This window comes from Schistocerca nitens, chromosome 1, assembly GCF_023898315.1.
Source record: "Schistocerca nitens isolate TAMUIC-IGC-003100 chromosome 1, iqSchNite1.1, whole genome shotgun sequence".
Lineage (NCBI taxonomy): Eukaryota > Metazoa > Arthropoda > Insecta > Orthoptera > Acrididae > Schistocerca > Schistocerca nitens.
The window spans coordinates 830180228-830205488 of record NC_064614.1 but is presented as its reverse complement, the minus strand read 5'-3'; the positions used below and the strand labels follow the sequence as shown (position 1 = coordinate 830205488).

The 25261-nt window shown below is 40.2% G+C and overlaps 1 protein-coding gene across 1 annotated transcript in view; it reads left to right on the top strand.

The window, feature by feature from the left end:
- LOC126262894 (ionotropic receptor 93a) overlaps nucleotides 1–25261 on the top strand; it is a 317492-nt gene that overhangs the window by 208305 nt on the left and 83926 nt on the right. The window contains exons 11-12 of the mRNA XM_049959792.1: nucleotides 10955–11110; nucleotides 23827–23980. Coding sequence (XP_049815749.1) covers nucleotides 10955–11110; nucleotides 23827–23980 — 310 coding nt within the window. The remainder of the gene's footprint in view (nucleotides 1–10954; nucleotides 11111–23826; nucleotides 23981–25261) is intronic.

The window sequence follows — 25261 nt, the reverse complement described above, 5'->3', positions numbered from 1 at the left end:
AAACACTTTATTAGATAAACTACAAACACCAGATACTAATAATACTGTTACAGCTCCTCAAGCTTAAGGGTTGTAATATGTCAGAATGAGAGGTATGGTTTGTTTAGGAGAGAGGAAAGACTCATGCTGAAGTGTGCAGAGAAACACAGGCAATTGTGTCATTGGCTTGATTACATTTAAGATACAAAGTGAGCCTTCAGCTGAATTCAGCAATGGCACCATGTACCATGCACTTGGCACCGGGCACCGTGTGTTAGCACCAATGCAAATTCTGGAATCTGCAGCATCGGCATCTGCTTGCCCAGTCTTGCAGACATAGCAATCCACTCATATCATGGCTAAGTGGCCACTGTGTGCGTTAACTGTGCCCGTGGCCTGGAACATGGCTGAATGTTCCCTCAACCATAACTTGTGGACCCCATGTACAGAACTGAAGGAAAGCAGTCAGATGCCGCCATTGTAGTGAGCCTTAGCAGCTCTAGCTGTCAGCCCAGGGCAGCTCACTCAGTGCCCGCAGACAGCTGTGCTGTGCACCCTGGAGGATACAGCTTCATGCCCTTTCCCTATCCTTGCGGACAACAACTTTCAGTCCACTGGATATGCCACCAAAAGAGCAGAGGCTAACAGCCCTCTGACTCCTTGTGCTGGTGTAGCTGCAAGGTGAGATGCATCCTGCCACAGCAGTGAGGCATCTGTGCAGCACAGCAGAGGATCGAGGTAGCTTCAGCAAGGTGGTTGGCCACCCATATCCATCACCAAAAGGTCATTGTTGTTGGCCTCAAACGTAAATAATTGCCATTTTATCCAGTTCTAGACATGGACAAAATGGTGAAATGACTGCCTGCTTTGAGCCTCCGGGTTCGCTTATTTATATGTCTTTTCCCTATGCCTCTGGTGTAGCTCCTCTCGAGGGGGGAAGTGAAGCTCTTTGACAACATCAGCTTTCCACAGTCCAGTTCAGCCGACACAAAGGTCCTTAGGCACTGTTGTAACAGCAATGTACGGATTCTTCACAGCACATCAGTGCCCTGTGCTGCCCTGATTACTTCACATTTGTATAGAGTGCTCACCAGGCCATAATTTGTAGCCTGTGAGTGGTGTTGTAAACCTGGCTCACAGAATTGTTTGTAAAATATCAACCTCACCTATGCCTGCCATCCAATATACCACTTGGTCACTTAACTACTGTCTTCCAGCAATAGCTGCATGAGATTTATGAGAATTTCCCAAATCCATGTGTGTACTTGTTTGAGGCACAGCAACACTAATAGAATTACCTAGCCACACAAAACATAATCATATGCAATAGTATTTATCTGCTAACATGCACATTACCTAGAAATTTAAGAATTAAGAAACCAAACATACAGCAGATAATACAGATTAGTATTTCACTAGTTAAGTATAGTATTTATAATGGTTTTTATCATTGTGAACTTACATTGAAATAAACCATTGTAAAATAATCTACTCATAAATTCTAATTAATGGAGAATATATAGTAATGATAGTAGGAGATAATTTTGACCAGTTGATAGAATAGAAGAGGACCTTTCACAGAAAATGAGTATTGGAAACAGCGCTACAACAGCCTGTGACCTGTGGATGTCTCTGGACATAACAAAGTGTATATGTCCTTCAGAGGGTTTATTCAAAAATGTACCTTCTGTATTAAAGCAAAATTGACTGCCAAGTAATCACTGATCAAATATAAAGTATTTCAGTTTAAAATCACACCAAAATCAAGAAATACAATGTTGTTTTAAGTCATTAAATCATCATAATGTTAACTTTTAATGAAAACAAAATAATTCAGACCAGATCGTACCCAAATGTGACTTATAGCACAAATCTCAAGTCATTAAATCATTACATGCATCGGATTCCCTAGCATTAATCATTGCATAGCAGAATCAAGAAGTTAACTGGCATATTTTTGACATAATCCTCTGTTGGCTACTGCATAGCCCATATAGTAAATAGGTTAACATAACAGCATATTTGTCCATAGTGCAATGATTCCCTACAACTATCTATCACATAACATAAATAATAATTAAATCAACATATGATCAATATTTTGTAACATTAATCATTGAATTGTGTAGTTACCGAATTAATCAGTGCAACTAATCACTTTTTCACATAATGAAAATTAATAAACTATTTATTATCCTTACTACAAACCATGACATTGCATAATCTATAGAGCATTTTGAATTTAAAATCATACTTCTCAGCATAAGATATAAGAATGTATAAAGCATTACTTATTTCTAGGAAGACATCAATTTTATCACAATTACAGTGGTTGGGCAAAAATGCAGAAGAACCACAAGAAATGCATAAACTAAACTCTGGCTGAACAGGCCATGAAGGCCCAATGGTACTGACCAGCCTCCATGTATCCTCAGCCCATAGGTGTCATTGAATGCAGATATGGAGGGGCATGTGGTCAGCACTTTGCTCTCCCAGTCGTACATCAATTTACAAGAGTGGAGCCACCACTTTTCAATCAAGTAGCTCCTCAGTTTGCCTCACAAGGGCTGAATGCATCCCGTTTGCCAACAGCACTTGGCAGACTGGATGGTCTCCCATCCAAGTGCTGGCCCAGCCCAACAGCACTTAACTTTAATAATCTGACAAGAACTGGTGTTACCACTGTGGCAAGGCCATCAGCACAAGAAATGCATGCTTGAAAATAAATGCAAATGCCAGCCAAGCTTGCAGGTAGCACTGTTGTATTTGATTATAAATGACACCTTTGCCATTCCCTCAATACGTTGCGAGTGTGAGTCATTGTTCAGAACAGTGTTCTGCATACTTGTGATTGCATTATGTCAGAGCTAAGTGAATTTAAACATGGGCAAATTGTTGATACTCATATGGTGGGTACTTTCATAACAAAGGTAATGAAGTGATTGGCATTTCAAGAGGCACTGAATTGCTTTATACTGCATATATAGGATGTGAAAAAACATCACCCACTATGCCACAACGTAGATGAAAGTGTGTGTTGAGTGATCATGGCAAACAGTTATTGAAGATGATTGTATTGAAAAATAAGTGAATGGCAGTTGCAAAAGTGATTGCAGAACTGGAGATTGCACTTGTGAACCCTGTCAGAATGAACACAACATGAAGGGAGCCCCATAATTTTGGAATTGTAGGGAAAGGCAGAAATCCAAAACCACACATCAATGATGCAAATGCCCATAATAGGAAAACTTGGCAATAAAGCCATAAAATCTGCACTAAGAAGCAATGTAAAAACTAATTTGCTCAGATAAGTCTTGTTTCACACTGTTTCAACTTTTGGCTGAGTTTATGTCTTGTGAACACCATCACGAGCCTATGATGTAGACTGCTTGCTGCCAAGAGTGAAGCAAGGCAGGAGCTCAGTGATGATTTGGACAGCCATATCATGGCATTCCATGGGTTCAGTGGTTACTCTGCAAGGTCACATTATTGCCAAAGACACGACCATTTTGTTTGATCAGGTTCATCCCATGGTGATGCTGTGTTCCAAGATGACATGGCCCTCATTCACACAACCAGTATTGTCCAGAACTTATTTTGTGAGTATGAGGGTGAATTGTCTCATCTTTATTGGTCACAAAAGTCACCAGTTCTTAATGTTATTTAGAGAGAAGGCTGCATTATTGCTATTCATCTCCATCATAATTACCTGAAATTTCCACTTTTCTTAGAAAGAATGGTATAAGATTCCCTTGAAAACCATACAGGACCTGCATTTATCCATTCTGTGATGAGTGGAAGCTGTTTTTACTGCCAATAGTGTTTCTAAACTGTATTAAACATGGTAATGTATTGTGTTTTCGATGTTTCCATATCCTTGTCCTCCCCCTGTAGATTATAATATTTGCTAAGTAAAGTTCAACAGAGAATTAATGTTTATATAACCACTATAAGAATTATCAGTTCTCAGCTTTCAGAGTACACCAGAAATCTAGCATAAAACAGTTAAATGTAATAAATAATCATTAATAAGTCTTGGCACAACATAATTTCTCACTTGAACCTCAGTATTACAAAATTACTAGTTCATAAATGAGTAAAGAAAGTAAAAAGTATTTTTTTGTTCTCCCACCCATGAAGATAAACCTGTATAAATTGCATTTGTTTCTCTACTGTTCATTAATCGGTTAGGTGATTTCCTGTTTCTTAGTTGTTACAATCTGTGGTGCCTTTTCCATGAAATATACATAATTCTGCTTCTACATTTTACCTTTAGTCTTCTTCTCACACCCACTTGTTCAGAGAAGCTATAGAAATACACAAACATGAGAAGAACTTCAACAAGAAAGAAGAAATCCTCAAGGCAAATGGATCCTGACTTCCCATGCTGCATTGAATGATTGTTGCAGGCAGCAAGAGAAGTGTGTCAGAAAAGACTACAGAGAAGCCCTTGGATGTTGGTGTGTTAGGTACACATAGTCTATGGCCATGAGCTTGGCTCCAACCCACCACTGGCAATGGAGGGTGAAACTCTGAAAATGCCAGCCACTCATGCTGGAAAAACATCAGAAAAATCATCAGACAAATGTTGGCTGAAGAACCTGAGACAAAAGCCAACAGCCAGTTTGTCAACATGTGGGCATGAAAGCCTGAACGATTTTGTATTACACCTCTATGGGGAGGGTATTTACAGATTGTACCAATGTCTTGACCAATGATGGAAGAAGAAAGTGTGATTGATGACCTCTTTCACCTTTCTGTCATGGTGCCAGGATGAAGATGTTATATTGAAGTTCTTGAAATGTAAGGGCCCATTCACCACCACAAGAGCACATCATATCTATGACAGAATGGAACAAGCTTTTCTTCATGAGCTAATTCATGCAACACAGAAAGACTTGGCCAGAACAGATGAGGAACTTTTGGACTTTTTCCTTCAACTAAGTTGCAGAAAGCATTGAGACAACTGAGACAAGATTGACAGCATCACTCACAGGAGCATGCAGAATGAATTTGAGCACTGCACTGAGCGACAGAAGAAAAACTTTGCAAGGTGCCGAAAGCAGACTGACAAAGTTATTTCTGACAAGTCATGCACAGTGGTCAACCCCTCTGAACGACAATTGACTGAAGTGAAAGTGTCTGTCCTTCAAAAAGGAGAAAGTTTCACTACCATCCCAAGAACTATACCTGTGGAGGACATCATTGCTAATACCAAAAGGGCCATTCAGACCATTCCTTGTGAAAGTGCAAAGGAAATATGCACTGAAACAGTTAGGATACTGCACCGAGCAAAACCACCAGCTTGGAACCTAAAGAAAGAAGAGATATAAGCTATTAAGAATCTTAATGCTGACAAGAGTATATTGATACTGCCTGCTGATAAGGGAAATGCGACCATCGTAATGAAGACTGAAGATTATGAGCAGAAGATCCTGGTTCTATTAGGTCTGATGACATACCAAAAACTAAGCACAGATCTGATGCAGCGTATCACATGGAATATGAATCGGTTAATGAAGGTGTCTTCTCTGCCAGCAGACATACAGAGGAACCTGTGCAACACAGAAACCCTACCACATTGGCTGTATGGATTACCTAAGATCCATAAAAATAACATTCCACTAAGACTGATTGTTAGCACTCCTGGCTCACTGACATATAAAGTGGCAAAACACTTGGCCTCTCTACTCCAGCTGTACATGGGAAAGACTGACACACACATAAAGGACTCAAGACATTTTCTTGAAAGCTGGAGAAGCTAAAACTTGCACCAAACAATGTCCTGGTCAGGTCTAATGTTGTTTTGTTTTTTATAAAAGTTCCACTGAGTGACTTTCTGGAGCACACTGGTTCTGTTTTCCCACAAGACATCACAAAGCTCTTTCATGCATGTCTCACCAAAGGTACTTCACATGGAATGGCAACTTTTATGAACAGCTGGAAGGCATCGCCATGTTTAGTCCTATTAGTCCAGTCTTCATAGCCAGGCGCAGGACTTGGCACCATGTAAACCTAAGGTGTGGTACAGATACAATTATGATACCTTCGTTGTGTGGAGCCATGGTGAGGAACAGCTCAGTGACATCCTCAGACATCTGAACAGCCTCCATACCAAGATAAAATTTACCATGGAAGTAGAAAAGGACAAAAAACTACCATTTCTAGATGTGCTGGTCACAAGGGGTGGTGAAAACCTGGAACACAGTGTGTATCAAACCCCCCCCCCCCACACACACACACACAGACCAATACCTGCACAAACTATCAAATCATCACCTGAACCAGGAAAGAGGCATGATTACTATGTTCATAATGTGAGTAAGATGAATAAGTGAGCCACAGAACCTCAGACATGAAATGCAACACCTATAAAGTGTTCTGAGTAGCAATAAATGCTCCACAAGAAAAAGAAATGTCAGGTATGGCCTTTCTGCCATACATTCCCAGAGTGATGGACAAAAGCAGCCATATATTGCACAAACATGGTGTAAAGACTATATACAAACAGACAAAGAAAATCTAAGAATGTTTCAGATCGGCAAAGAAGAAAAGGGACCCAACAGCAATATCGGGAATGCACCACATACTATGTACATGCAGAAAAGTTTATGTCAGGCTGATTGGACGATCAATCAACACCAGGATCACAGATTACAAGCAACATTGCAGGTTGGGGCAGGTGGAAGATTGGCAGTGGCAGAGTACACACTGTGTGAGACCAACCACACAGTAAAATTTGCCTACATGGAAGTTTTGGCTGTAGAGAAGAGGTATCACACATGCTTCTTCAGAGAAGCTATAGAAATACACAAACATGAGAAAAGATTCAACAAGAAAAAAATCCTCCAGGTAAAGTGAACGGCCATTGCAGGTAGGAAGAGAACCACACCGGAAATTACCACAGAGGAGCCCTTGGATGATGGCACACCAAGTACATGTAGTTTATGGCCACGAGTTTGGCTCCAGTCCACCACCAGCAATAGAGGGTGGAACTTTGACAATACCAGCCACTTATGTTGACAAAACGTCAGAAAAATCATCAGATGAATGTCAGACAAAGAACCCGAGACAGAAGACAACAGTCAGTTTGTCAGAAAGTGCCATGAAAGCCATAACAATTTTGCATTCACAGTATTGTCACATATTTCTTTTCAGCTGCTTTTAAATTTGCAGTATAATTCATTTTTATACCTCTCCCTCCAGCTGAGATCTGACTGTTTGCAAAATTTTTGCCCTCTTCCCACACAGAAGCAGATCTGTGAGATTCAACTCTTTTTGCCAAACAAACCACCCACATGCAACAGCAAATAGTTTTCAGTCCATGCTGTTGAAAGTTTGTTTAGTTTTGTCAACTTAGATACCATTTTAACATAATTAACGTCACTTAAAACAACTATTTCTGCTCATTCATCATGGGAAGTAATCATATTATCCTTGGTTATGTCAGGTATGTCAACATTTTCAACCTTCACTTCAACATTTTGATCATATTTTAAACTAAAATCTGTCTGTTCGCCTGTCTGCTTCATTCCTGATTATACAGTACATATTTTTTGCACATTTCTGACTTGAGTTGGGCAAGCTGAGAGTTGTTGTTTCAAATTTGATTTGACAGTATGTAAATTTTATTGCTTAGACTACACATTTCAATATCAGTCTTCTTACTCACATAAACATTTAATTCTTCGAATAGTTCCCTTATCTGATTCACTACACAAATCATCTTTTAGTTACTTAGATGATTTTTTTTATTTATTTACTTGGATCAGCTCCCAAGGTTTTGTATCACTTGTCAATTTTATGACCCAGTGTTTCACAAAATTGACTGAATTCTTGCAAGTATATGTCAATTTCTTTTTGTGTTAACCTAAAATTGGCCTTTCACACTATTTTGGTTCCAGTTCACTGTTTGCTTGTGGCATGTTTTGAATTTATTTGATGGTCCAAAATTTCCCAAAAATATTTAGGCACAGACAATGTTTTTTCACCACAGAAAAATAAAATAATAATTTTGTACTCACCTCTTTCATGTTTGGAGTCCAGGTTCAGTTTACCAGTAACTGTGTTTTACTTCATTACAAATTCTTGGTTCAGTTTTGTATCTATGTCCATTTGCATCTTTATGAATTCTTCAGTAATTCCATTATTATTTTAATTTTCATATGTCAGACCGAAGGTGTTGCAAAATTTCAAATTCAGTTTTTAGTGTCAGGTTATTAACAATTACATAAAGATCCCAGCTCAATTCAATATTTGTAACACTACCATTTGATACTGTATGATAAAACATGATTATAAACACACATTGAATTTTGGAAACAGCAGATGATTTCATTTGTACATGGCTAGTGAATGTCACCAAGAAGCATGAACTTCAGATGGTAATGTAAGAATAAGATGAATTTTGGAAATATGTTTAACTCTGGGAAGTGTAACAATGATGTATCCCAGGTTGCTGAAATTGCATAGTAATAGCCAGACAACTTTCTGCTCATATTTTGCTATTTATTAATTCCACTTTTTTGAAAAGAGATTAGTACAGGTACCACAGACACAAATTTACATAGTTCTAACTATTACTTACATGATGTAACATACACTGAACTGGGCAGGCACTGTCCCCAGACTACAAATAGCTTTCATCAATTCTAATATTTCTTGGTATTTTTTATAAAAGCGCACAATTAAATGTATAATAAAAAATTATGAATGTTCAATGCGTAAGTACAGATTTTTGTTTTAGAAATAGAGGAAACGCACATTTTGTGTAAACTGAATTTTGATAGAACTAATTCTCAATAGAAGATTTATTAAAATATGTTGTGTACATAATTAATGTAACTGAAAATTTATTAGTGTCAAATATTTTGTTAATACTTCATACATTTCTAAGCTAGTTCCATGTTATCTTTGTTTCATTCTCTAACATTCCAAGCAATAATTTTGTATAAAATAATAATATTATGGTGTCCAAATGTATACATTTAAATACAATATCATTTGGTAAATTGTTAAAATATCAAAATTATAAATAATAAAAGTTAAAACTGATTACAAAACATGATTCCATTCATACAATGTATGTATCAGGCTCTTCATTAATGTAAAGGATTGAATAGCAAACTAGTTTAAGAAATTGCAACCTTCTGTGTTCCCTCCTGCTTTTCTGTTCTGTGTTAACAAGATGTTGTGACACCTCTCCCTTGTTACTGCTAAATTATTTTATGCTTATTGTTAATTTTGACATTGCACAAAAACAATAATATTTGGCTGGCAATGTATATTCAAGGCCAAGAAAGAGGACATCAAACAGTTTTAAAAATAAATACAAATAATTATAATGTGTTCAAATTTGGACAAAATTTAGATGATGCTGCAGCCTTTTGTAAGTGAGCAACTGACCTGATAGGACTGAACTGATTATAATGTGTCTTTGAAATTTGTGGTTATACAATAAGATATCCCTTTGGAGTTAAATGTAGGCAATTTGAAAATAGTTCTTCAGTATTGGCTCTGGTTGTTTCCGAGGAATTTCCCTATTGTATAGATGCAATGGTTAATTAAATATGCCTTCAGTCTGACTCTACAACTTGATGGCTCATTTAATGAGTTAATGTTTAGGGGAAACCTGTTATAAATCTTCTGATGTAATGTAATTTTCCTCACTGACATAAGTTAGTTTTCACATGTTCACTGTGGAGATTTGTTTTTATCATATGATATAATCATGAAAATTTCAATTTCTGTGGGTCAGACTTGGATTTTTAATTGCATATTTTATAATGCATCTAACACTTGTGAATATACATACACGAAGAAGAATTCCTGTTTTCTGAATAGTGGTTTACATGACTTCTGTTATTCTTAAAATTCTTCTTTGCATTTAAAAAAGTTTTGTACTTCATTTTTGTTGCCATATGGTATAATACCATATTTTAACCCAGGCTGAACAAAAACAAAATAAATAATATTAACATAGTGTTTGCCACAGTAATTCCAAGTACTTATTAGGTACCATGCATTGCATAGCTTCTTTTATATATTTTCTTTGTGTATTTCCCATCTAAACCAACCTGGAACTGAATTCTTAGAAATTTTATGCTCTTTATTGACTGACTAGTTTTGACATTGTACTGTATGTTTATATTGTTTTTCTTATTACTTGGTCTGTGGAAGTTTGACGTTATTCTTTTTCTTCATTGTCAATTCCTATATTGTTATTGAACTTGTTCCACACATTGCTCAAATTACCTTTAAACATTCTTCCTTCTGACTGACACACCTGTGTCATTTACAAACGGAATAATATTTTCGCAATATTTATTTGATATAAAGAGGTATGAAAAGATCCCAAGAAGAGGTTTTTGGGGTACACTATGCTTAATACATTCACTGTCAGAACTATGTTAATTTAAATTGACATTTTGCAAAATTCAGGATGGAATGTAACAGTATTATGAGAAGGAAAGCTGCTACTCACCATATAGCGGAGATACTGAGTCGTAGTGTGAAAATCTTTTTGTTGTGCCTATCTACGACTCAGCAACTCTGCTATATGGTGAGTAGCAACTTTCCTTCTCATAATCTTGTTAAATTTTCATTTTCATACAACTGGATGTAAAACTACTATTTCTGTCCAGTCTGCTAGATGCCCATAATGTGTTGTGATCAGTAAGAAAATCTTTGGGGAGGTCAAGGCATACACTAGTGGAGGACATTACTTAAAATCAGAAATCTAAGTTGATTTACTTGTTATGACAACATACTGTGCTGTGGAAAGTAATTGGTGTTTATGCAGGAAGTCTGAGAGTCTATTTTGGAAAAAAAGTATAGTATATTTGAGGAACCAAGTGCATCTGCTCACATATAACTTATTAGATTAATCCATTGAAATGCCCCATTTTATCAGGCAATTGCTGTGGTTATAGAATTGGGTGTAGTAAATTACAAGTTTTTTTTGTAATTCATTTAGGTTTTTATTGGAGCAGCAGCATTCATCATAAATGATGCTCGTAAACTGAAAGTGAATTTTACTTTTCCTCTGGGTACTGTCACATACACTTTCTTATCTGCACGACCACGAGAGCTGAGTAGAGCTGGGCTCTTCATACGTCCATTTGGAAATGATGTAAGTAACATGTAAATGACTCAGTATGTTGCTTTTTATTTTTATTATTTCAAATGAAACATGTTTAGTTCTTTACGGTTTCTTTCTTTCCTATAATGAGTTATGAAAAAATCTTGTACAGTATTTCTTGCCATCTTAGTGTGGTCTCTTGCTGTTGTAAGTGATGTCCAAACACTAAGTGTTCCTATGATAGATGTTTTTAGCTGTCTCATGTCTCCTTTGCACATATGTTCTTATTTCAAAAATGTTACACCTTTCCATATCCAATCTTTTGTAAGTACACCTTCTATCATAAATACTTATAGTCTGTGCTTCTTGCAGTGTACTGTTCATGTATCCTTACTGTGTTAACTATTACTGATCTCGAATTTTCATGAATTTCCAACAAAACATTAGTATTGTTTCAGCTGAATTTATTTCAATTTTTTTTTTTTTTTCAGATTTACAGATGAAGATACTTCTGTCCATCATTTTTTAAATTATTGCATAAATTACTCTATTTGGAACACCATGTAGCAATACTAATATTCCTATATTATCCTTCTCTTAAGGTTTTTAGTCCTCAGTGTTCCTTTCATGCAGCTTCATCAGCTGTTTCATGTATGATCAATCATAATTTGTGTCACACATCATGTACTTTGTTTGCAAGTGTTTCTGTTCTCCATATGTCTTTAATCACAAATTACTTTTGCAACAAAAAGCACTCCATTTTTCACAGAATATTATCAAAACATAGTTTGTTATCACTCAGCAAAAATATTAAAGCTTGCCAGAATGTCCTGTCTCAGTTTCTGGAAAGAAGGAAGGTTATAATTAAATATACTGTCATTATTGTTGAAGATGGAACAGAAGTGTCAACTGCACAAGGATGTACAAGAAAATTAGTCATGGCATTTGGGAGGAGGGGTGGGGGTGGGGGTGGGGGGACCCTAATTGAGAATGGATGGCCAGAGATCTAAATATGTCTTGATCTCTGTACCACTTTATCTTCTGAACAGATAAAGCAAGTATAGACAGGGGGCCCTTTGTAACATTCTCATTCAAACAGTTATGTGTTGTTTATTTTTGTTGCTAGATCATTTTTTGCAATGGTATTAGACATGTCATGTAGCCAGATTTATACTGAATAAACAAAATTAATTAGGAATTTATCACTGATACACAAAAACAAGATTTGAAATAATAATAATAATAACAGATAATCAATATGAACCAGCTATTGTGAAAAAAAAGGGAGAAAATACTTTTTTTGATGCACAGTAATGATAAATACTGACAGTCAGCATTAATTTACACAAGAATCTTGCATACATAAAGAAAGCTGATGAAGTTAAATATTTATGCTTCACTGAGAATATACTAATACATTCACACAAATGGAAAAATATTTTTAAAATCATATATGTAAGCCATACTGCAGAAAATATTTAGACATGTAGACATATTGAAAACTGTTTAAAATTGTATTTGCACTAATACACTGAATCAGGAACATAAATTTCAACTTGGTCTATATGTTCTCAGCTTTATTATCAGCACTACACTTGGGTCTTCCTTTTTCCTTCTTTCAGGAAGTTTGTTTCCATACAAAAAAAGAAGTATTTTGCTCCACATTTCTCCTTGTAGTGATCGTACAGTAATAACCTGTATTTCCGTGCATACCTATGTATATGTCTTTGCTATGTTTACGATATTTGGGTCTGTTTCGCCTAGAGAGTTGTAGGAGTCAAGTGTTTACTCTTGCACTGTGATGTTAACTGGTGAACATTATCTGAATAATCATTATTGTGCTGTAAGAAGTTGGTTTATGGGACTCAATACCTACCAAAACTCTACATTGGTGACCCCAGACAAGTTAATTCCATGTAACGCGAGTTATTGCCACTCAGTTACGGAATTTTCGAACAAACTATGTTACCGACAATGCATCAGAACAACGACACCATGCCAACCACTGGATTATCAGTTCCGCCTTCTACAGACATTTTAATTGACTTAGAATCAGGTTTCCTTCCCACAGTGCTTCCGCATAAGAGTGCTCCGAATGTGTGTTTACCCACAGGGAATTCTTCGACGCCTCCTGTAACCGTTAACCATTACAGTGTTAACAGTGCTACAGACAGTGCTTTCAACTCAGGCATGTCACAATCACCATTCTGCGGTTTTCCTGACTCCCCGGCACAACATTTTTCGCTGTTTGAACCTATTTGTGATATATCGTTAAATGTTGCACAACGTGCTCAACGGACCAATTTGTGTGTACTGCCGATCATGGACAGTGCACTACCTTCACTGGACTCAACGCCAAACCAGTTCTGTATGGCTCAGAAGGCTACCGTATTTACTCGAATGTAAGCCGCACTCGAATCTAAGCCGCACCTGAAAAATGAGACTCGAAATAAAGGAAAAAAAAAATTTCCCGAATCTAAGCCGCACCTGAAATTTGAGACTCGAAATTCAAGGGGAGAGAAAAGTTTTAGGCCGCACCTCCAAATCGAAACAAAGTTGGTCCATTGTAATATGAGACACAATTTAGGTCGAATGAAAGACGATACAGCTACAGTAGTTTCGTTCGAGTCGTAAGCTTAGCAGTTAAGCTTTACCAGGTAGCGATTGCTATGCGTCAGGCGCTCCGTCCATATTTATACGGGTACCCTTCCTTTTTCACGTGCTTCGTCTGGTGTGAATCGATTGCTTATTTTGCTTTGATCTGATAAGTGCCGTTTTCTTTGTTATAGGTGTTTGTCACTCTACGCATTGTTTGTCGCATTTTGATAGTGCGTGTTTACGGCCTGTCGCCGCTCGCAGCATGACTTGCTTTTGTGCGCGCTACCGCCGCTTAAAAAAAAAACAGGAATCGTCTCATTAGCGAAACAATGGCAAGAGACTGCTATTTGTTGTTACTTACACTGCTGCTTTCTTTGATAATGAGCAACAAGAACCAAATAATAGACTGCGTATGATAGAACATGTTCTGAACGAGAGTTGAGCGAAATTTTTTCTCCGTTTGCAAATCTTTGCGGCCACTTCTTTAGTACATCAAATTCTGCACAGAAATTAGTCATCTTACATTTAAAATCCAGTCAGTTGCCGTGCTTCATTTCTGACTGTATCAATATTAGGCATAAGAATAATACGAATATAAACATGACACGATACGATTATTCTTCCGCGTTTGCTGTTGTCTCACTCTCTTCGTAGTTTATTAGGCAGACAGGATTTAAATGAGATAGCAGCAAACACGAAAGAATACATGGCAAAATGTTTATTAGCGATTGCTATGCGTCAGGCGCTCCGTCCATATTTATACGGGTACCCTTCCTTTTTCACGTGCTTCGTCTGGTTTGAATCGATTGCTTATTTTGCTTTGATCTGATAAGTGCCGTTTTCTTTGTTATAGGTGTTTGTCACTCTAAGCATTGTTTGTCGCATTTTGATAGTGCGTGTTTACGGCCTGTCTCCGCTCGCAGCATGACTTGCTTTTGTGCGCGCTACCGCCGCTTAAAAAAAAACAGGAATCGTCTCATTAGCGAAACAATGGCAAGAGACTGCTATTTGTTGTTACTTACACTGCTGCTTTCTTTGATAATGAGCAACAAGAACCAAATAATAGACTGCGTATGATAGAACATGTTCTGAACGAGAGTTTAGCGAAATTTTTTCTCCGTTTGCAAATCTTTGCGGCCGCTTCTTTAGTACATCAAATTCTGCACAGAAATTAGTCATCTTACATTTAAAATCCAGTCAGTTGCCGTGCTTCATTTCTGACTGTATCAATATTAGGCATAAGAATAATACGAATATAAACATGACACGATACGATTATTCTTCCGCGTTTGCTGTTGTCTCACTCTCTTCGTAGTTTATTAGGCAGACAGGATTTAAATGAGATAGCAGCAAACACGAAAGAATACATGGCAAAATGTTTATATTCGTATTATTCTTATGGTGAAGAGAATAGTGCATGTGATTCACATTTCATCAGGTTCCTATTAGCAACCATCTCTTCTCACAGGTAGGAAAAAACTCGGAACGTAGAGTTGGCCATATTGACAAACATCCCTAACAGTCTTGCCAGTCGGATTTTCATAGTACATTGAAATTCTGCTACATTCGAAGATGAACAATACGGAATTTGTATTTACTTCGTTGGATAATGTATGAAAATGCAGTGGTCGAAACTCGGGGCGGAGAAAAAAAAAAGCTCGTCTTCTACCTTTTTTTTAAATTTATTTAATGATGCAGAGGTTTTGGCGCCAGTATTTATCTTTGTGCCCACAAAGCATGCTTGTGTAGAGCTACATATATTCGATGGCAGAAGTTAGTTGTTGCGGCACCTACCAACATTTTTCAGAACTTCCGCTTGCTTTGCACTCGATTCTAAGCCGCAGGCGGTTTTTTGGATTACAAAAACCGAAAAAAAAAGTGCGGCTTAGATTCGAGTAAATACGGTATTCAAAAGCAAACTTTCCCGCTGCAACAGCCAACCACGGTTTCTGCTGTGCCTGCCGTACCGCGTGTTCTAGGAACGATTCCACACGCTAACATGATAAGTGCGACAGTTGCAACTGCACTGTGCTTCAACGGCAACGTTTCAGTGTATTTTGTTCCTGACTCAAGTACTTTTCATGCATCCCCACTGCCGCCCGCAATTCCGGTGCAATCGGTCACCGCTACCGTGTTGGACTCCAACCTGGCTACGTGGGACAACATCGCCTCAACGGCTCTTCCTGCACCACAGTAATGTCTCAAGTGGCTCTACAACCAACCTGTGTCACACATCTCCATGCCGTTGAGTACAGGTCAGTCATTGCCCACCGCTAACGCAGGTTCTGCCCCGTTTCCTCGGCCCAGTTTATGGTACCCCCATCCTGTGGCCCACCCTCGTCTGCTGCCACACTGTACCATCCACCAGCTCACAAGCCTGACTTACCGCCATTTAATCAGGCTAGCCCATGCATCTGGTTTGACATTGTAGACAGTATTTTCCATTTTCTCCGAATTCACGAGGATGACACAAAATTTGCTCTCCTCATCAGTCATCTCCATAACTTCACGGAGTTATTTTCTGATATTATACTTGACCCACCTGCACATGACAAATATGTTGCACTTAAACAAGCTATTATCGAGCGTGCTTCACGCTCCGAAACTGAATTGTTACGCCAAGCAGTTTATCACGAACCACTCGGAGACCAGTCTCCGTCCCAGTACTGGCGATACTTACGAGCTATGGTTCCTAAGGAAGCCCTGCCAGACGACTCCCTTTGGACTATTTGGTTGCATAAATTCCCTTTAACCTTGCAGTTAACGCTCTTGCCACAGAGACACCTTCCCCTAAATGCTAAGCTGCGCCTACCAGATGAAGCTTATACCCTATTCAAACCCCATCAACCAGTTGCTGGTTCCAACAGAGTTTCATCATACAATCATTACACCTTCCTACATCTCCCAGCAACCACGCAGGATGTGACATACTCTTCACCAACCGAGGTTGGCAACTCCGCACACGCAGCCACACAACCGGCTACGCGCACCAGCATTAAACCACTCACCAAACTGACTGCGCCCGGTACCGGGTCATCTGCCCGGCGGACAGATGACTCCGCAGCTTCTACCAACAGCAACAGGGCTCTGTCATCAATCTGCTGGTACCATGCAACATTCGGCGATAAAGCCGCAAAGTGCCGCGCACCCTGCAACGCTTTAAACTCTGCAGACGGAGCGGTTTAGGCGCGCCACTCTGTCCTAATGAACCTCTGCGCCTACAATCAAGCTCTAATTTTTCGAGCCTTTCGACGCCATCTGTGTGCCCGTACATATATGATCATATGTTACACTCTTCATTCTTAATCGATACAGGCACAGAAATGAGTATATTACCTGCCTCTATGACCCCTGCCACTGACTCTGCTCCACCTGTTCAGCTTTTTGCGGCTAACCGCACACACATTCCTGTCACTGGCACAGCTCTCGTCCAGCTCGATTTCAATTCTGGTACTACATTCCCATGGCCCTTCTGCGTAGCTTCAGTTGATGAACCCAACATTGGTATAGACTTCCTCCGTCACTTCAAGCTATCAGTGGACCTCAGCGATTCTTCTTTACTCTCAAAATCAAGCATTCGTATTCCATTCTCGACATGCACCACCAACACCTCATCCTCTATCATCGAGGAACGTCGCCGTTGTGCGGCACTCTCTGTCGATTTGGCTACAGCCACGTCTTCTCTCATCCACTTCCAACGTGAATCCTCAGCCCTCATAATTGACAACAGTGCTCTTTGGCGCCGTCTTTGTGAATTACAGGCTGAAATCGACTCCTGTGACCACACAATTGCGTCTCTTGCTCCACCCCACAATGTTGTTTTGCCGCCCACTACCAATGCCACAGATGCAGCACCCGTGGCTGACACCTCGCTGATCCAGCATGATGCCGCAGTGCCAAGGGTTATCGAGCAGTGCCCGGTTGCCACCCAGACCCCACCACACCGCCACAACACCGGGCTTGCCTTATGCATGCCCTTGTCACCTGTAGCTGTCACCACGACGCCTCCACCACTGACCTACGAGGCACCGGTTGCAGTAACGATGCCCGTTCCGAGCTCTGTCACCACACATGCCGCCACCACCACCACATCCACACCGATGCCCTCAGGGTGCCACATACAGGTCAGTCCAGAGTCTCCCAGTGTTGCCCCACTAGGACAGTCAGGTCGATGACTCCACGCATCAGTGTGCGCAGTAACAACGGGTACTCTACATCATATTCTCACAACACCGGGACCGCCAATCAGAGACAAAGCCCGCAGGCTTAATCCGGAAAAACTCCTGAGTGCACGTGCCATCACATCCAAACTCTTAGATGCCAACATCATCAGATGCTCTAGTAGCAGTTGGTCATCTCCTATTCATTTAGTAGATAAACCCGATGGCATGTACAGACTTTGCAGCGACTACCACGCTTTGAATTCCAGAACAATCATGGATAACTATCCGGTGCCACATATTCAGGAATTCACACAGTGGTTACATGGCTCTCAGGTTTTCTCAGTGATAGACTGTAAAAAAGCGTACCATCAGATACCGATGGCACCAGATGATATCGAAAAGACGGCAATTTTCACACCCATCGGGCTCTTTGAATACCTATACATGCCTTTCGGGTTAAAAAATGCCACACAAACCTGGCAGATTTATTGACAGGGTGTTATGAAACTTCCCTTTTGCGTGTGCATATTTAGATGACATTTTAATCTTCTCACCCTCTAGCGAGGATCATCAAGCCCACCTTCGCGCTGTCACAGATGCTTTGTCAAGCGCAGGTGTTGAAATCAACCAGGACAAATCACAACTTGCACTTTCACAAGTAACTTTCCTTGGACATGTGGTTTCCTCTGCAGGTATCGCCCCACCACCCCCTCGCGTGGAGGTAATTACCAATGTCCCATGACTGAATGACTTTCAAGAGTTACGACGGTTCCTCGGCATGGTTAATTTTTATAGAAGACACATTCCCCATGCTGGGGCATTACAACTTCTGCTTACCGATGCGCTTCGCGGGAAGAATACTTCAGGCACGCACAAAGTTCAATGAACAGATGAAATGACGACAGCTTTCGACAAACTCAAAATGGCCATTCAGACGGCAGTGACTCTTTCACATCCTATGCCGGATGCTCAGCTTTCGCTTACGACAGGTACAAGTGACTCAGCAGTCGGTGCCGTGCTCCACCATCATTTAGGTAGTTCTGTTGAACTGCTACAATTCTTTTTGCAGAAACTGTCACCTGCTCAGACTAAATGGTCAGCTTTTGATAGTGAACTTTTCCCGGTTTATGCCGCCATTCGCCACTTTCAGGATGACCTTGAGGGACGTGCCTTTATCATTTACACCGACCACAGACCCCTTGCGGAGGTGATCCACAATCCAAGCGCCAACGCACCCCCTTGCAGACTTCGCCATTTGGAATACATTTCACAGTTTTCAACCAATGCGCGACATGTTCGCGGTTCCAATAATGTGGTCGCTGATTTTTGGTTGAGGATTGCATTGGTCTCAGCTGACATATCCCTCACCGAACTTGCACGCTGCCAGCGGACTGCACATGAAACTCATGCTGAGTTTGATAGCTCAACCTCAACTCTTCGATTTGAAGACCGTCCGCTCCTGGACTCAGACCTTATACTAAGGTGTGACATTTCAACCAGACGACCTTGACCATGGGTCCCACCGTCCATGCGACAACCCATTTTCCATGCACTCCATGATTTAGCACACCCGGGCATCCGGGCCACGATCTGCCTTGTGACTGAACATTTTGTGTGGCCTGGTGTACGTCAGGACTGCAAACGGTGGGCACAAGCATGTGTGGTGTGCCAACGTAGCAAGGTTTCCCATCACACCCACCCTCGCAGGCCCATTTAACTACTTATTCACAATGATAGACGGAGCGACCCGCTGGGTCGAGGCCATGCCCATCACCGACACTTCCACCACAACAATAGTCCGCACCTTTATCGAGTCATGGATCTCATGTTTTGGCTGTCCCTCCTCTATAACAATGGACCAGGGGCGCCAGTTTGAAGCGAACCTCTTTGCACGGCTCTGTCAACTGTGCAGTGTAGACAGATTCTGTACAACAGCTTACCACCCTCAGAGCAACGGCCTGGTGGAGAGGTTCCACCGCACCTTAAAAGCAGCAATCATGGCACATGGTGGCCAGTGGACAGACGCCCTCCCGTGGGTTTTACTGGGCTTGCAAACCGCAGTCAAGGAGGATCTAAATGCTTCACTCGCAGAGGTGTTGGACAGGGAACCACTCGTCCTTCCAGCCGAATACGTCAACGACTCACCTCCGTTGCCAACTGTTGACTTGCCCCCTTTATTGGAGCAACTACGATCCGTTATCTCGAAACTCAGTGTGCCAGCTCCCAATACACACTCGGCGCCACGAGTTTTCATCTACAGACAGTTGCCAACTTGCACACATGTCATGTTACGCGATGACACTATTCGCAGAGCATTACAACCACCTTATTCAGGCCCACACTGGGTGGTCCGACAGGGTGTAAATACCATGGACATCAATATTAATCAAAAAACAGTTACTGTTTCGACACATCGTGTCGTGTTCACACTGATATGACCTACGATGATGTGTGTGACGAGTATTCAGGTGATGACACTGCATGCGACAATGATGATACGTGTGACAATTATTCGGGAGGCCATACTGCATGTGACGGTGACCCCCCCTCCCTAGCGCACGACGCCGAACGATGATTGCGGGCTGGCCGCCTCCTCATTCCCCCGCGCTACCTAGAGGATTATGACTGCAATTAGACAGTTTTTTGTGTATATTTCTTGTACTTTCCTTTTCAGCATTACTTGACACTCAGTGACTGTGCATTGATTAGCACTAATTTACCTTTTGCTTTCTTAATGTACATGTATTTTTTTTCTCTTGTTTGTTCTGTATGTCACTCTCCTTACATTCCTCTCACTCCGTGCTGGAAGAGGGGGGGGGGGGGGCTCTGTAGCAATTGTACATTAATAACCTGTATTTCCGTGCATACCTATGTATATGTCTTTGCTTTATTTATGATCTTTGGGTCTGCTTCGCCTAGAGAGTTGTAGGAGTCGAGTGTTTACTCTTGCACTGTGATGTTAACCGGTGAACGTTATCTGAATAAATCATTATTGTGCTGTAAAAAATTGGTTTATGGGACTCAATACCTACAAAATCTCTACAAATCGTATTTGCTGTGTAACAAATTGCATGAATTTTAACATGGTGGCAATCTGTTTAAGATTGGATGTGGTGCCCATAATTAAGATGCAGATAAGAACTATTATGTACAGGTACTGAACTTCAAGTTTATTGCTGTATTAATTACGTAACTAACAATAATTGTAAATGACGAGCATGAATCTGAAAATTGTGTGTATGCCACACCTTTCTGTAAATTCTTTCACACTTAAATTTTAGATTAATGGATAACCTGTTGCAAATGACACTGTTGGAAACAGTGTGTTTTTGATGATGCGTTCTTTTATTAAACAATGGAAACTCCAGGTTGGAATATCAACAATGTAAGGGAAAGATAGATTGCTACTTAGCATAAAGAAGTCATGTTAAGCTGCAGACAGGCACAATTAAAAGACACTTATACATTAACATTTGGCTACAGCTTTTGTCATAAAAAGAAAGAAAAACAGACACACATTCATTCACACAAGCATATGCACGTCATGTGGAATGGAAGTAATGATCTGGAGGGGGCGGGGAAGGGGAAGGATAACACCAACCAAAGCTCTGGTGAAGGACTTGTTTTAATTGTTCCATCTGGGGTGATACTGGGTGACAAGGGAGGCATTCATTTGCGGCTGGTTCTTGGGGGTACTGGGAGGACTGGGGGTGTGAGAGTAAATTACATGGGAGATCTGTTTTCAAACTAGGTATGGGGGATAGTGATTGTATGTGAAGACCTAGGTGAGACCCTCAGCGTACTGCGTGAGGGAGATGTCATTGCAGATACATCACTGAGTGGCTAGGCTGTACGGGAGAGATTTTTTTGGTGTGTAAGGGATGACAGGAATCAAAATGCAAGTACTGTTTGTGGTTGACGTGTTTAATGGACAGAGGTGTGGGTGAAATCATCAGGGAGGAGGAGGTCAACATCAAGGAAGGTGGCATGCCCCCTTGAGGGGGACTAGGTGAAATGGACGGGAGAGAAGGTATTGTGGTTGTGAAGGAATGAAGCCAGAGTGCCTTGGCTGTGAGTCTAGACCATGAAGATATCATCAATGAAGCTGAACCAGACTACGGATTTGTCATTTTGGGAGGCAAGGAATGTCTGCGAGGTGGAAGGCCTCTCATTTACCTCCTGGATCCCTGCTTGTGACTGTTGACAATACCTCACCATATACCAACATCCCTCATGCTTATGGTCTTACCACTATTGAACACTAAGTTTTCCAGTGTCCTTCAGACTCCAAACTCACTACGTCATCCCTTATACAGCTAACCAACCTTATCCTAACTCACAACTTCTTCTTCTTTGAAGGGAAGATATACAAATAAAATCTGCAGCACAGACATGGGCACTTACATGACACCCTCCTGTGCCAGTCTGTTTATAGGTTATGTAGAGGAGACATTCTTAGCCACCAAGAAGCCAGGCCACCTGTGAAAGCAGGCATGTCATATACCAGCTCTGCTGCAATCACTGCACAGCTTTTTATATTGGTATGATTACCAACCAGTTGACCACCAGGGAGAACAGCCACCACCAAACTGTGGCCAAAAACAAAGTACACCACCCTGTAGTACAACATGCAGCTGAACATATCTTGCTAGACTTCAATGGCTGCTTCACTACTTGAGCCTTCTGCCTTTCTCAACTGTGGAGATGGAAGTTATCCTTACAACACATTCTCTGCTCCCAAATTTACCCCAGGCTCAACCTTTGGTAACATACTCTCCCCACAACCTCCACCCAAAAGTTTCCACCCCCTCTGCCCTATCAACTCCTCCCTATTCTTGTCTCTCACCATCTGCTCTCTGCCAATGATGCACCCACCAATCTTTTATTGCTCCTCTCCTCCTTCACTTCATCCCCCCCCCCTTCCCCACCTCCCGCCCTCCTGACACTGGGCCTGTTGGCAATCTAGCCCCAGTACACTCCATCATACAGCACTCTTCTCTTCCGCCACCCAAAGACTGCTATCCCTTGTCCATCCCTGCCTCATCCACATTGGAGCTTCCATTCCACATGATAGTTGCATTCTGGTTCGAGTGGCCAGAGATGGCAGTCATGTGTGCATGAGGTGTGCTTGTTTCTGTGACTGAATGTGTGTGTGTGTGTGTGTGTGTTGTGTGTGTGGGTGTGTTTTTATCTTTTTTTTCTGGTGGGGGCTGTGGCCAAAAGCTAATGTGTGTCTTTTAATTGCATATGTCTGCAGTTTAACATGTCATATTTATGGTAAGTAGAAATCTATTTTTCCCTCACATTGTTGTTATTTTATTAAGATCCTCATACAAAGAACTCATTGTAGTGTGATGGTTATGGGGACAATAATATAATTACATTTTCTTATTCTTAATGAAAAATGAAAACAGGTGTAAACAAAACAGGAAACTGAATGGATATTTATTTTATTCTCCAAAGGAATTTAAGTTTTAGTATGGATCATAGGTACAATGAAATGTGAGAAAGTTTATCCCAAGATAAAGCATGCTAATGTGAAACTGTTCACACATTTCCAACAAATCTTCTAAAGTAGCTTTTAAAAAGGCACTCCAATGTTTTACTGAATTTATGTGGATACTTTATGGACTTCCTGTGCCAACATAGTTCTCACTGAAAACTGTACTTGTTATTAAAGAAAAGTAAAGGAAGCATTAAACCAAATGCTTCATACTTAGCAATATTTAGGCTATGATGCTTCATGGTATTTATACAATCAACCCTAAGGACACAGTGGAGAACATTAGATACATAACCATTGGTGAGATAAGTCTCCTACTGTTTTGAAACTTTATTACACCATATCTCCTACTTCAAACTCAGATATAAAGATATATTCAGCAAATCAACAGCTGAACACAATGACAGCAAAAGTTTACTGATATGATCTGCACTCATTTTATAAGTGAGTACTATATGTTTGTAGAAACTTGGCAGATGGCATAACTTTTCTATCCCTTGCAGACATGGCTATGTGTTGTGGCATCAGTACTGATGATGGCAATGTTATTGTACTGGATGAATCGTCTAAGTGTGGTTCCCCAACTGAAAAAGGTCAATGGTCTTGCAAAAATGGTTAACTGCTTTTGGTACATGTATGGTGCCCTGTTACAGCAAGGTAAGGTGTAATTTAGTTTTGGTAAATTTAATTTACATCTTAATGTGTAAAATTTATTATAACCTGAAGTTAAAAATTGGATAATATACAGTTAAGCAATACCTAAGGGAAATGAAGGAACACAGAATTAAAACAGATTTTGTGACAAAAACAGCTAAGATACACAATTATAAAACTGAAATCTGAATTGTCACCACAAATAAGGAAATGAAATGAGTGTATAGCATTGTTGGCTGGCAGGCCCCTCTTCAGGGAAGTTTGGCCGCCAAGTGCAAGTCTTATTTAATTCGACACCACATTGGGCGACTTGCGTGCTGGTTGATGAGGATGAAATGATGATGAGGACAACACAACATCCTGTTCCTGAGTTCTCCAAGCAAGCATGTTGTCACCCAGCTAAGTAGGCGGACACCATCAAATATGTGATAATATTTCATATTTTGGTTGCTAAAAACTTACTGAATATTTGCAATGAGATCATAGTTATGTTATTCTATAATATTTCTCATTATTTACACAGGACAGGCCTGGCTCATTTTTATAGCTTGATTGAATAATCTTTTTTCAAGGTAATATAAAAAAGTTAAAGGTTTTTACCCCTTAAGTGATCTTATCATATTATGATACTGAAACACCCATGATGAGTCTTTCTAACCTAAAATAAAAACATGAAGAAATTACAGTATTTCATTGCTCCATGAGACAGTTGTTCATAATATGCTATTTTATTCATGTTTAAAAGGGAAAAGTGATTTAAATGCTATTGTGTGAATCTTTTACTTATAAATACAAGCAACTGCTTTTTATGCATGAAGTTTCACATTTTAAGACAATGAGACATAATATATAGAAAAAAATGAACAGCTTTTGCTGCTTTGTACACAAGTTGTGTACATTACATTAGTGTGCACTCACAACAAAACACACATGCTGTGGAGTGCTTGCTGCCATTTGTACTTGGACATATGCTGATGAGCCAAAACACAAGACTGAATCCTACCTGGAGACATTGTGCATATGTGACACAGAAGGTGAGTATAGGGGGGAGCAGAGATGAATGAGCAACAATTCTAGCAACAATACAGATTGCAAACTGAGAAATACACTGACACAATACATTTTGACAAAGGGCAGATTGTTATGGCTTGACATCTGGGAATGAGAATCTTGGAAATGATCAAGCTGGTCAGCTGTTCATGTGCAACTGTCCTGAGCATCTGAGAAAAATGGTTTAAGGACAGTGAGACCATGAGTAGGTGTCAAGGTGCTGGGTGGTCATGA